The 14,652-nt window shown below is 41.0% G+C and overlaps 1 protein-coding gene across 1 annotated transcript in view; it reads left to right on the top strand.

The window, feature by feature from the left end:
* The window catches only part of TMEM135 (transmembrane protein 135), a 488,083-nt gene that overhangs the window by 164,915 nt on the left and 308,516 nt on the right, over nucleotides 1-14,652 (top strand). The window contains exon 4 of the mRNA XM_089656743.1: nucleotides 6,326-6,359. Within this exon, the coding sequence (XP_089512869.1) occupies nucleotides 6,326-6,359 (34 nt within the window). The remainder of the gene's footprint in view (nucleotides 1-6,325; nucleotides 6,360-14,652) is intronic.

Below are 14,652 nucleotides of genomic sequence, written 5' to 3'. Positions count from 1 at the left end.
AGGGACCTTAGATTGTACGCTCCTTGAGGATTAGGGACTGATGTGAATGTACAATATATATGTAAAGTGCTGCGTAAATTGACGGCACTGTAAAGGTACCTAAAATAAATAAATATATGTACATGATTTTGCACTCCCAGGTAGGGGGCATGCGTGTGAGGGCCCTTACCCGTGCCTCCTTTCGTGGCAGTGGCTGTCAGGGTCCCAGACGGTGATTACTCTCTGGCACCCGGTGATTGCCGATGATCTCCGACGGGAAGAAGAACAGTTTTGTTTACTTACAGTCCTCCTCCCTGTCCACTCGGGCACACTGCTTTAGATGTCTGTGCCCACACACCCATCCAAAGCAGTGTGCTTACAGTGAAGCACACTGACAGGGCCCCCTATGTAAAACACTCCCAGGACAGTTAACCCTTTGATCGCCCCTCGTGTTAATCCCTTCCTGCCCAGTGCCATTAGTACAGTGTCAGTGCTTTTTTTTTTTAGCACTGATCAATATATAGGTGTCACTGGAGATATCAGTGATACCAAGTCAGTCCCCCCCAGTGTAAGAATGCCTGCCGCAGTCCCGCTATAAGTTGCTGATCGCCGCCATTACTAGTAAAAAAAAAAATTCAGTATCTATACCGCCATTTGTAAACGCTAAAACTTTTGCGTAAACCAATTAATTTATATGCATAAAAGTTGTGCAGCGCTATAAATCAAAAGAAAAAAATAAATGCAGGTAATTCTGTGGAAAGTCCAAAAAGGAATGCTAATATATATTAAGAGGTGTATATATATATGAATTATAAATTGCGACCCAAGGTGACATTGTTAATCCAGATATGATGTTATTCAGCAGTCCATGTGAGCGGTAAGCAAATAGTTAAAATGCGCACTCACCAGATACGCATAGATAATGTGCAGTATATAAATCAATGAAGATCAGCCCAGAGTCCCTCATAAGGGTGGTACTGGAGATAACAGCCCAGGGTGGATGGATAACAACAAGGTGACTGGAGGTCCCCTTTAAGGATATGGATGCAACCTCTTCTGGATATGAAAATGGTCACCAGGGGGCTCTCGTGACGTCAGTACAGATGCGACACAAGCCGGAACCCCGGAAGCCGGAAGGGGGTATGAGTGAGTCCACAAAGGCACTTGTCTATAATGCACAGGACCCTGTCGGGATGTTTTTGTTTGCTTGCAAATGCTGCGTGGTGCTGGACAGGACATAGTACTTAGTGTACGGGTTCTCTCTAACGTGAAAAAACAGCACGCCTAACTTCTGTGATGTAATAGGAGCTTTTCCTGTTCTGCTCTTCATCATTGGGTTATGCCCCGTACACATGATAAGAAAATCATCCGAAACATTTAGCGGAACCACTGATGGAATAATTTTCTCTTCGTTGATGAGCAGGATGTTTTAACCGATAACGATATTGTGAACGAAAAAAATCCAGTTGAATAACAGTAAAAAATGTTGTTGCTTCGCATTCGAACGACCAATTTTCTATGCGGTCGTATGACGGTCATACGAAAAACAATCTATCAAGCGCTATCATGCATGAGCGGAAACAGAAGATGACCTGGATGTTTATGTCCAAGGAATCTTTGTAAACACAAACAAAATATCCAAATGTTAAGAGTAGATTGGCCTAATGAGATAATGAAACCAGAATTGTGCAGATTATATTTTATGTATCACTATTTATGTATGTAGGTTATGTAATAAACGATATTATACTCATTGCTGGTAATTTTGTATATCCCTCATTCTGGCTGGAAGGGCGTTGCTACAAGGTCCCACGCACACTGCATCACTTCCACTTGTACGGAAGACGTCAACACTACGTATTGCCCGATGAACGATTTTTTTTAGATTGGTTAATGTGGGCCAGGATTTCGACCAACGAACGAACGCCTCTCGGTCGTCGGATGACCAGTCGCTCAATTTTCTATTTGTGTATTCCCACCTTTAATCTCCATTATGGAGGGGATGGGGTTGTTAAAGAAAAAATGGGGGAGTTTAGAAAAAGTGTCTGCTACAAACGTGGTTTTGACTTTGTCCCAACTGGATCTCAGCCAATCAGCTTTTAAATAAAATATCAAATGTGCCGCGCTCCACTACTCAAAAAACTGTATTAACAATACTCTCCTCTTCAATCGTGCAAAATATGGACCTTTATACTAGTTATTAATATATGAATAAAAATAAAAATAAATAAATCTAAATAAATATTAATCCATAGTGGTATGATTTGAAATTAAAATTAAAACACCCCTTGTGTTATAATTAATTGTAGTACAATTCCACTAAATTAATAAAATTGATAATGTAAAAACTAAAAAATTAAAAATTATTCAAATTCCATGTGCATGATGTTGAAATTAATCAAATCAAATATATAGAAAACCTCCATACTTAGTAATATATATGTGCAAAACGTATATGTGCAAACTTACAAAATGCTTAATAATATATATGTGCAAGATGTATATGTGCCAAATTGCAAAATACAAAAAACAATTCTATAAAAAAATGAAAAAATAATAAAAAATAAATAATAAATGATAAACAAATTAAAATAATTTTTTTTTTAAAAAAATAAGATAATAAATATCAATAAAAAAGAAACCTCTATTTGATCTTACTATGCAGATGATATGATATGCTCACCTCACTTATACAACCTAAGATGGTGATTAAAACTATGTACTAATTGTCCTTAGCTTAGATGAAATATAAACGTCCCAATCTGTATATAGAGATATATGGAAAATATATTGCTGTTGAAGTAAACTGTAGCTTTTACATTTTCATTTTCTAAGCTGTGTGGGAAAAAAATGAAAGAACAGCTGATTGGTTGCTATGGTCAATGGCATCAGTTGAGATAGAACTTGCTCAGATGCTGTCTATTAATTCCCCCTATGGAGTTTTGGTGTGTCAGGCGCAGGACTGGCTGCTCTGCCATCACAATGAAAATTACCTCAATAAGCTGAATTTTGTCATCTCAGGACCTCCTCCTTTTAAAACAGTGACTTGATTCAAAGAAATGCCTATTTATTTCCCTTCGATATTCTGAGTCTGCTTGTTAATATTTCCACATATCTGAGTGCATTCCTTTGAGTTTGGCTGGCTTTTCATATGCCATGCACTGTGCTTGTTCCCCGTGTCCTCTTGTGCGACTAGGTGAAAAATAAGAGGAACATGTTCCCATCTACCTTTTCCTCTGTGCTGGCCTCTGACTTGCAGCTGTATCCTCCCGGACAGCCAAGTCTGTGTTACTGCTGAAATATCTGCCTGAAAACAAACAGTAATGGGAAAAAAAGAGGGGCCTCAGACCTAGATTTCACTTAACTCTTTTCATTCCTGCGAAACAATGCTTATTGATAAGGCACCAAGGCAATGTTTACTTTGTCTGCTCTGCCAGCTGTTACCACCCTGGCTCCAGAAACATTCTTTTATTACCTAGGAACATTGCTTGTTAAGTGGATGCCTCTAGCCCAGGGTTTAGTATTTATTTCAGGTACTTATATAACACCTTCAATTTACGCAGCGCTTTACATATACAGTCAGGTCCATAAATATTGGGACATGGACACAATTCTAACATTTTTGGCTCTATACACCACCACAATGGATTTGAAATGAAACGAATGGAATGCATAACATTCCACTTCTTTCCCTTAAAAAACTCTTTGGTTGCTTTTGCAGTATGCTTTGGGTCATTGTCCATCTACACTGTGAAGCGGCGTCCAATGAGTTGTGAAGCATTTGGCTGAATATAAGCAGATAATATTGCCCGAAACACTTCAGAATTCATCCTGCTGCTTTTGTCAGCAGTCACATCATCAATAAATCCAAGAGAACCAGTTCTATTGGCAGCCATACATGCCCACGCCATGACACTACCACCACCATGCTTCACTGATGAGGTGGTATGCTTAGGATCACGAGCAGTTCCTTTCCTTCTCCATACTCTTCTCTTCCCATCACTCTGGTACAAGTTGATCTTGGTCTCATCTGTCCATAGGATGTTGTTCCAGAACTGTGAAGGTTTTTTTAGATGTCGTTTGGCAAACTCTAATCTGGTCTTCCTGTTTTTGAGGCTCACCAATGGTTTACATCTTGTGGTGAACCCTCTGTATTCACTCATTGCAAAAGCACAGCGTATGTGTTGTCCAATACATTGACCTTCTTTTCCACTTCCAGCTTCTCCTGGCATCACTCTCTAGGCTGCTAGAAAGTCCCCAGATGAAGTGCACTTGGTATCACTTTACCTGCTTCCTCCACCAGCCCAGATCACATTCAATGGGTTGCCGATCCTGGGCATGCTCTTCTCTGGTTTGAGGTCGCGGCCACATCAGAGGACTTCGAGGGCCACAGAATGTTTTAACTTTCCCTTCAAATTCTCACCTCTCAGTTTAGTCACTGGTAGCAAAAAAGACATAGCTGGTTCTTCAGGAATGATGTAGTTGTGAGCAGGGTGCTGATCGAGGTGTAGAGATGGCCCTCCTGTATGGGGCCCATTCCCCATCAGTTTAGCAGGGGGCCTGGGGGGCAGAAAGGGGACTATTTACTCATTGTCTGGAGCAGGCAGAGTAATCCTCCATGCCGTGGCTCCTGACAATTGATTTATAGATTCGGCCTTTTCTTCTATATCACTCTGCTGGGACAGGCTGGAACTTTAATTGGCAGAAGCAGAGTAACAGATGATTACTCTGCCTGATCCTGAAAATGAGTAAATTGTCCCCTTTTTCCCCAGCCCCTGCTGTTGAACTGATGGGGCCCAGGTAACTTTTATTTAATTCCTGGGAGCCATTAATGGAGTGAATTAGCCAGCATGGCTACCATGTGTAGCAGTTTAGAAACACTGGGTGAGAGGGAGGGGCCTCTCAGGCAGGCTGTATGGAGCCCCACGATTTCTTAGGCGGCCCTTTCTGTGAATCACTACTCTTCTCCCATGTGGCAGCTCTGGTGTCTGCAGATTGGACCATCACTGTCACATGAGGCAGAAAGAGAGTCCACAGCCCTGAGTAAGCTTTGACAAGTCTTGTTGGAGCCTAGGCCTGGTATCATTTCCGCACTCCTGGTGGCTGAACATAATGGGAAAGTACTGCTGGGGAGTGGGGAAATTACCTGACATATTTGCTTGCATGGACAAGAAAAGAGGCACTTTAAGCAATGAGATTATTATTATTATACAGTATTTATAAAGCGCCAACAGTTCGCTCAGCGCTGTACATTACAATGGGAGACAGTACATGCGACAGTACAATAACAATACAATGCGATACACGAGGGGTTCCAGGTCCCTGCTCCTTGGAGCTTACAATCTAGGAGGGAGGGGATAGTGGTACAGGAGGAAATAGCTGTGGGAGATGGAGTGGTAGGAAGAGTGGAGGAGGTCGGCAATTAGCAGGGGGTGGGGTAGGCTTCCCTGGAGAGGTGGGTTTTCAGGGTGCGCCTAAAGGAGAGGAGAGTAGGTGATAGTCTGATGGATTGGGGTAGGGAGTTCCAGAGGATGGGTGACGCCTTGGAGAAGTCCTGGAGGTGGGCATGGGAGGAGGAGACCAGGGAACTAGAGAGAAGGAGGTCTTGTGAGGAGCGGAGAGTGCGTGTTGGGTGGTACTTGGATGACAGCTGTTCACTGTGTCTATTGTTTGGCAAATGGGATAATGATCTTAAGTGCATGGCAGAAGCAGCAAGCACCTGACTTTGCCAACTGCTGTTGGGTGTACAGATGGATGGATAGGCTTCAAAGCCTTGTCTGACTGCTTTTGCTTCACCCAAAATAAGCCAGAACTGGGATTGTATTGCTTACTTACCTGTTCATCCCTCACCAATTAGCTATATCTGCATGCTGTGGAAAGACCAACATAAATGTTTTTAGGAGTCCTCCAAATACTCTACCCCCCTTGCAGGTCTGCGACCATCTTTATAGAGAGCAATGGTTCTGACACCGGCCTTGCTTTGATCTAGTCCCAGAGTGTCCTAGCCTGCCATGATCCTATTAACGTCTTGGCTGCATTTCTGCTGAATGCACATTCATACTCCTGTTCCCTTCATTCCCTCACTGACAACTGGAAGCACTGGGTAATGCACCTAGGTTAGACAGACAGCAGCTATTCCTTATTTGGTTGATAGTGATTGTAGAATCATCAGATTTGTCTGCATTGAGCTTACTTACAATTTTATGTCTTTGGATACAGGAACAGAGGAATTCAGGGTAGTTGTATTTGTGGCTTATAGAGACATTTTCTGTTGTGTACAGCATATACCTCTATTGATATTCGCCTCATTTACTGTACATTAATTTGTGTATTTGTTGTTTTTCAGGAGGGGCCTTCTAACCATATACATGGCCAATCAGGTAAGAAGTAAGAAATAAAAAAAAAATGATCATGAAGTATTTTATTATTATTATTATTATACAGTATATATATAGTGCCAAAAAGGTTTGCTCAGCGCTGTACATTATAGTTGGGGAAGTATGTCAATGAAGTGAAAATTTTATTACAAATGGACTTTAAAATCATGTGACTATTATGCTGCAACATGGAGTGCTGCAACCCAGAGCCAATATATTGTACCAGCTGGTAAAGTCTGGTGTTGTGGTTTCTCCAGTCAGATATTCCTATGTTCTGTGGTTAGGGACAAGCCTTTGTTCTCACAGCAGTGTGAGAAATAGTGGGATAGGTTTCTGCCATTTAAAGGGAGAGGGGGAATCACTAGGCAGAGGTCTCTATTGTATGTTATTATAAAGAGGGGTCAAAAGCCATTTAAACCTGAATCTAATTTTTTTGATACCGGGAGCTCTTGAAGTTCTTTCAGCTCTGAAAATATTAAAATCAAGAATTTTAAATTAAACATTTTCCAAAAAGCATCCTGAACCTCATGCCCGGGGTCGACAACCCGTTGATTGCGATTTGGGTTTGCTGTCCTGCCATCCCAGAGTATCAGAGTGCATCAAGCTGGCATCAAGCGGAAGCAGACTGCCGTGGGGGGGGGGGAGCAGGAGCCAACTGAGCCGATGCTTCCTCTGTCACGCTGGGTCCTGTCCCAGGTGAATTGATATAAAGTGCACTTTATCTAGGACCTTTCTAGCTGCCTGGAGACGGAGAGCGATGCAAGCAGAAGCTGGAAGAGGAAAAGAAGGTCAATGTATTAAACAACACATACACTGCGCTTATTGCAATGGGCATATTAGCACGTATAAAAGAGTTAACAACTATTAGGCTGCTTTTACATTGATCCGTGGGTGCTGCATAGTGAACCTGCTGGTTAGCTGCACTGCGTCATAGACTTCTATTACTTTCTGCGGGTTTGGTGCACTTTCTGAAAGTGCACCAAAACTGAATGCAGAAGTTTTGATGCTCTTTCAGAGAGTGCACCACACCCGCAAGATATAGTTGAAGTCTGTGGCATAATGCGGCAAACGCACAGGAAAACCGCAAGTGCACTGCGCTGCACCTGCGGCACAGGTAAACTGCAGCCCAGTAGTGTGAAATCAGCCTTTTTAGGGGTCTCAGGACAGTGAGGGCTCATTTACATTTGTGGCTTGGGGGCAGTAAAGTCCCAGTTGAAATGCGTATTTACCGCATCCCCCCCCACCCGCAATGGCGACTCCGCCCCATCCTCCAGGGGGCCTGTGCGGCCTTCCTGTCACATTCTTTTTTAAACTTGGATGGAGGGGGTGTTTACGAGTGTACACAGGAACCGATCCTCTCCATTTTCCTCTTGTAACCACAGACAGCTTCTCCTCCTCTCCCTTTGCTGGCATTCAGCAGCTGCAGGAGGAAAGTGTTCATGATGGTATTCAAAATAAAATGTTCAAAATTCTGAATTATTTCATTTCATTGTGCCCTGCAACCGATTACCAAGTCACTTAAGTGACCTTTGTCCTTTAAAAGGTTGAGCACCCTTGATCTACACTGTGCACAATTATTAGGCAAGTGAGTATTTTGACCAAATCATCAGTTTTATGCATATCGTCCAGCTCCAAGCTGTATAAACTTGAAAGCTTACTGGATTTAAGCATACCAGGTGATGTGTATTTGTGTAACGAGGTAGGGTGTGGCCTAAGGAGCTCAACACCCTATATAAAGGTGTGCATAATTATCAGGCAGCGTCTTTTCCTCAGGCAAAATGGGCCAAAAAGGTTTAACTAAGCCCTAAAAAAAAATGAAAATAAAAATACCAGCCCAGAATAGTACCAGCTCAAACCAGAACTCCACCTCCAGCTTGCTGGCATCTGAGTCGAAGTGGAGCTCTGTGCCAGTTACTGATCCAGTCACAGGCCCATTCATCCGGTCCATCAAGAGTCACTCTCATCTCGTCAGTCCATCAAACCTTTGAAAAATCTGTCTAAAGATATTTCTTGGCCCAGTCTTGACGTTTCAACTTGTCTTGTTCAGTGGTGTTCGGATTTCAGCCTTCCTCACCTTGGCCATGTCTCTAAGCACTGAACACTTTGTACTTCTAGTCACTCCATGTAGGTTGCAGTTCTGGAATATGACAGTACTGGAGGATAATGGGCTCCTGGTAGCTTCATGTTTGATTCTTTTCAAATCTTGGCAGGTATTTTACGTCTTGTTTTTCTTGTGACTGTTGACTATTTCAAACAAAACGTTTAATGGTTCTGTGATCATGCCCCAATATCTTCTCGATTTAAAAAATGCTGCATCCTTCTCTATGAATTTTTACAATTTTTGACTTTTCAGCAGGGTGGATAAAAATCAATGATTTTTTAAATTTAAATCGGATTTTTTAAATTTAAATCGGATTTTTTTGGATAAAATGCTTTTTGAGGAAAATATATTACCATCTAAAGGTTATTCCCTCATGAAATAAAGATTAGTTTTTTAATTATGTAGAATGAGGCTGTATATGTTTAATTTTTTTGGTAAATAAATTCCATGAATCCATTCACAATGTCATGCTCTTCCAGAGGTTTTTGTAAGATTATTGGGCAGTTTCTCTGCCTACAAGATATTATCACAGATCCTCGGTTTACTTTGCAGTTATCAAAACTGAATTTGACTCAGCAGAGATCACATGCCTCTTCTTCACAGCAAAAATGTTATAACATGAACAGAGTTAAGAAAAAGACCTTCATCCTAACTTCTATGCTAAAACCTTTGAATACAGAATCAACCCCTTCAGTGCTAAGTTTCAAGAAGTTCAGTGAATAGAATAGAAACAATATTTTTCTGATTGTTTGGAGTGGAATAGATCTGCACAAGAAGAAAGTGAAACTAAGTGTGAGGAGGAAGGGGCTGACAGTCTATGTTTCTTAAAATATATAGATTTTGTTTAGCCAAATTAGTTACCAAACATGGATGTTTGTTTAAGCAAATACCATATGCTGGAATGTTATTGTTTCAGTTGAATAAATCTATTTAAATTGTTATTATTAAGGTAATGATTATTTTTCTCCTTCCTAAGTACAACAGAAAAGTTGTCCAAATATGATTGATTAACCTATTAAACTGGGGATAAAAAAACTAATATGAAAAGTTGTTATTCTAAAAATCTTCATCTACTTGCATATTAAAGTTATACCAGCAAGAATTAGTCTTTATGTAGAAAACTAGGATTTAAATCAAGCCTTACTGACTAGTGATTTAAATCGTGATTTAAATCAGTTTGATTTAAATCAAATCCACCCTGCTTTTCAGAGTTCATTAAATCTCTTTTTTGGCCCATTTTTCCTGAGGAAAAGAAACTGCCTAATAATTATGCACACCTTGATATAGGGTGTTGATCTCCTTGGGCCACACCCTCCGTCATTACCTGATATGCTTAAATCCAATAAGAATTCAAGTTTATACAGCTTGGAGTTGGTGAATATGCATTCAAATTATGATTTGGTCAAAAAACTAACTTGCCTAAAAATTGTGCACAGTGTATGTCATATAGTCCCATCTGAACAGGGAAGGAAGAAAGAAGGTATGAGCCATGGCTTTGACTTCTTCAGTTCTGGGCATGTGAATCTAAGCATTAAAGTATAAGTAAAGACAAAACTTCTCTTTTAGTTTCGGATGGAATGGAGAGAGACTAGAACACCTGTCAGGTTTTTATTTCTGTTTGTGCCTCTATTAGGCAGATTTGCCCTTTCTCTTTTTCCTGTTTACCATTATTGCTGAGAGTGAAAGAGAAAATTCCCAATTTTTGGGTTGTCACTAAAACAGGAATAGAGGGGAAATCTTCCAATGAGGATAGTTCTGGTGACAATCAGCGATTCCCTCACTTTGGAGGGATTTTCTCTCCCTTACTATTTTAACTATCAGTTAGGAAGTGAAGGGAAGTCTCCCCAATGGGACACAGGTGGCAAAAAAAACTGACAGAGGTTATAACCCATCTTTACGCTATTCAAAATATTGAAAAAACTATTTTGTGTTTAGTTCTACTTTACCTATTGGGCTGATAAAACTCTTGCAGATTGATGGCAAGTTATGTGAAAAAGAATCTTGGACACCTCCTGGATATGTAAATCTGAAATATTTCTGTTTAATATTTACCTGATTAGTGTGCGTGTGTATCTATCTATATATCTATCTATCCACATATGTACACACACATATATTTTTTTTTTCTTTCTTGCTTTCACTATTTTTTATCTGGCCTTGTTGCTTTTTATTTATTTATTTTGAATGGCCTGCTTCAGATCTTACTATAGCATTTCATTTGGACTTTATCTTAAAACTTAAAGCTCCTGTGGTCAGTAGGAGGTGCAATAGTGGCCCATCATTGGTATCAGCGGGAGGAATAGTGCCCCATCATTGATATTCGTGGGAAGCATAGTACCCCATCACTGGTGTTAGTGGCAGAAACTTTGCCCCACCATCGGTGTCAGTGGAAGGAATAGTGCCCCATGGGACAGATAAATGTTAGAAAAGGGCCACATATGGCCCTCGGGGTGCAGTTTAAAGACCACTGGTTTAGTTCATTGTTGTTGCAGGACCAAAACGTTGTACTGTTGTCTTGATAATCCACTCTAGCAAACTGTCCAGACCCTAAGACAGTAGTCTCCAAACTGCGTCCCGGGGGCCAGATGCAGCCCTTTGCTTGCTTTTATCCAGCCTGTGGGGCACTGTTTCATCTACTAAAACCAACAATGGGGCATAATTCCCCCCCACTTACAACAATAAAGGGCACAATTCTTCCCAATGACACCAATGATGGTTCACAATTCCTCCCAATGACACCAACAATTGGGTTGAATGACACCAACAATGGGGCACAATTCCTCCCGCTGACACCAACAATGGGACTTTTTTTTTCCCCCCAATGATGTTGGAACCTTTTCTTCTCCCTATGGCTACAGTCCACCTCTCCCTAAAGTCTGAAAGACTGTAAACTGGCCCTTTTTTTTAGAATATTTAGAGACCCCTGCCCTGAGGCAACAAAGCAGCCCTTCACAGTTTTGCAACTCTACCATGCTGCTTTGTTGAGTTGATGGTTTTGGTATGAAATATTTTGCTATTTTCAAATGTAATGCTGTTTATTTACTAAAATGCTCAACTTTTGTCTCACCTGTGCACTAAATATAATTGCATGCGTTATGAAGTGCAGGAGATAAGTGTGCGTCCAGCTATCATCATGGGTTTATTTTTTTCTGTTTATAAAATCCTTTTGTAGGTCTTTTTTAAGTGGGCCCTATTGCACTTCAGCAGTATTTTTGCACCAAGGAACAAATAACCAAAATGATGTTTTATATATGGCAGGGCCAGTCAGATCTGTGCTTTGATTGGACAGTGTCATTCTTTCAGTATAATAGCTGACACCAAATTATTTCAATTATTATTAACCATTATTTCCTAGGTATCATTGTCACCAAGCATGCAGCGAGTAAAGTTTGATATCCCATTCTTCTTGCTTGTTCCTTGTCAGAAGCTCACTAGGTAGTGAAGTCAGCTCCCTTGTTTAAAACCTCAAGCAATCCCCTCTAATGATTCATGTCACTGTGTGTTACATATATGTGAAAATATGCTTTCACCGAAAAACAGTCTGTGCTCACTCTGGATCACTCTTCAGACATGGTTTGCAGGCATTCAGGAGGCGATACTCCTGCACCTTTTTTTTTTCTGAAGGAGGATTTTGAATTGAAAGACCACTTCCTAACTGCGAGCCAAACTTTAGGCTTGCAGCTGGGGTGTAGTCCCATTGACTTCAATGGGTGATTTTGACAGGCTGTACTGCCTGTCAGACTCGACATGCCAAGTTGAATTTGTTACATTTGTCAGGCAGGTATTATGGGTGAAAACTGTGCAATACCCTCCAGCTGTTATGCTAGGTTTTAGGTGGATGGTCAGAGGCAGTACAAATGCAGATCAAATGCCTATTTTACCGCCCCCTTTTGGCCCATGTGAAAGATGCCTAAGCATGTACAGCACTGGAGTAATTCTCACCTAAGACTGGCTAAGAGCTTCTTCTTTCTTTCTTCCTAACAAGCCTAGACAGAATCCAGTATGAGGCCAGGATCATCTAGAAGTTAGAGGATAGAAATGTGAGAACTCATATAATATTTTCACTGTCATACCTGCAGAAAGTTTGTTTTAATAAGTGTCATGCAAATGTAAACCAAGAGACAAATAAAATTATTGATGTGCTTTGCCCGTAGCTCACACTTATCACTCATCATGGTAACGTTTTCTAGGTTATATACAATAGCATAGCAAGTTTCTTTCCCCCATATGTTCCGGATTCAGAGTATCATATAGGTTTTTTGCATGATTTCTCTGGGTTTAAGAGAATGTATTACCTCCATCAATAGTCTATATGATAAAAGTGCTCCTAAACATTCCATGGCCATTGTCTGATAGCTGCAGCGTGTCTATTTAATCTATTTGTACAGTGCCAACATAATCTGCAGCACCTTATAGCCCAGGGGCCCAACCTGCGGCCTGGAGGCTGCATGCAGCCCTTTGGTACATTTTATATGGTCCTCAGAGCCCTTTTATTTCTTTTACATTGCTACTTTTTCATATGCTGTTTGTCCCTTTTCTTTGTTTATGCTTTCATATTGGATCTTGCTGGGAAGTATATAAAGTGGCTTTAGTAATAAATACTGTATAGTATATAAATGGGGAAGCATTGATTTGTAATGGGGCTGTAAGAGCAGTGAACTGTAGCAGTCTCAGGTTATGTTTCTTCTGTCCATAACTGTCTTCTTGTGCATGTCTCCAGTTTCCAACAACTCCCTACAGCATGTCTGCAGTCTGGTAAACAAAAGCAGACATGGGCGCACTCTCATCGTGCATTACCGTGGTACACCATGTATTTATTATGTAAAAACATGGATATATACTATACGTACTGCTATACTGCTGTACATTATGTGGAGTGAGTATACCATCTATTACAGTTGTGCATCTAAGGTTGTATATTGTTTGTGACATCACAACGGCCTTACTGTCTCTCACTGGGGACAGCTTTGTTTGGGGTGGGGGCCATCTGTTAGGAGTCATGTTATCTCCTTTTGAGGGTGCATGAGGGTATGCATTTAACACAATTTTATACATTCCATGAACAATTCGTTTGCAAGTACATTTGGTTGGTGACTCATGTGGCCTTTGTATATATTGTATGCACTTTATTATATATATTGTATATTATATATATTGTATGCACTTTATTGATTGATTTGTGCATTTTTGTTCATTCAGTTATACATTTTTAATACACATTATTTGTTTTTTTTTTTGTTTTTGTGTCAGGTCGGCCTTCTCTGGGATTGGGCCGTTTGTAGTGGGTGGGAGGGCCTTTTTACCCTTTTCTTGACATTCTTTTGTATATAAGCTTGGGGCCAGCAGGCATACTTTTCAGTTCTGAGGAAGGGGGTTTGTCTCCCGAAACGCGTCAGCTTATCCCTATTAAGGGCATAGTATTTACCAGTGTCCAGATTTCCCGATCTTTGAAGGGCAGCACCTCTTCATTTGGTATTCTGAATATCCTTTGGTCTGCATGAGGACTTGAGCACTGGTTTCATTTTGTTTGTCGTTGGATATGTCTGTAGTCTGACCAACTCTTGCAGTCAGCTTGTAGTCTCTGACCATCACCTGTAAGACATTTTTAATATCTGACCGCTTTTTATTGAATTATATTCACTGAATATTGTGTGCTATCCTTGTCCGGTGATGTCATAGGCTGCATTTTATGCCCCCTATATCTGGTTCGTTGACCAACACTACTCTACAGAATACATATAGCCATTCATATCTGCCCTTGGCTCAGAGGAGCTTACAATGTACCTACTACAGTCATAATCATTATTATTATTATTATTATATCGAGTTTATATAGCGCCAAAGGGTTTGCTCAGCGCTGTACAAGAGAGGGGGGGACAATACATGAAACAGTACAGCAACAGCAAACGGCACACAAGGGGTTAGAGGGCCCTAGTCTTTCGAGCTAACAATCTAGGAGGGAGGGGGTAGTGGTACAGGAGGAAATGGCTGTGGGGGATGGAATGGTAGGAGGAAGGAAGGGCAGCGGCTGTTAGGTGAGGGTGGGGTAGGCTTCCCTGAAGAGGTGGGTTTTCAGGGAGCGCCTGAAGGTGAGGAGGGAAGGTGACAGTCTGATGGATTGGGTTAGTGAGTTCCAGAGGATGGGGGAGGACCTGGAGAAGTCTTGCAGTCGTGTGTGGGAGGAAGAGACCAGGG

This window comes from Staurois parvus, unplaced genomic scaffold (genome assembly GCF_062004578.1).
Source record: "Staurois parvus isolate SC_StPar_1 unplaced genomic scaffold, SC_StPar_1.0 ptg000027l, whole genome shotgun sequence".
NCBI lineage: Eukaryota > Metazoa > Chordata > Amphibia > Anura > Ranidae > Staurois > Staurois parvus.
Note: the sequence above shows the minus strand (reverse complement) of the source record. Positions and strands in the feature narration are given on the sequence as shown.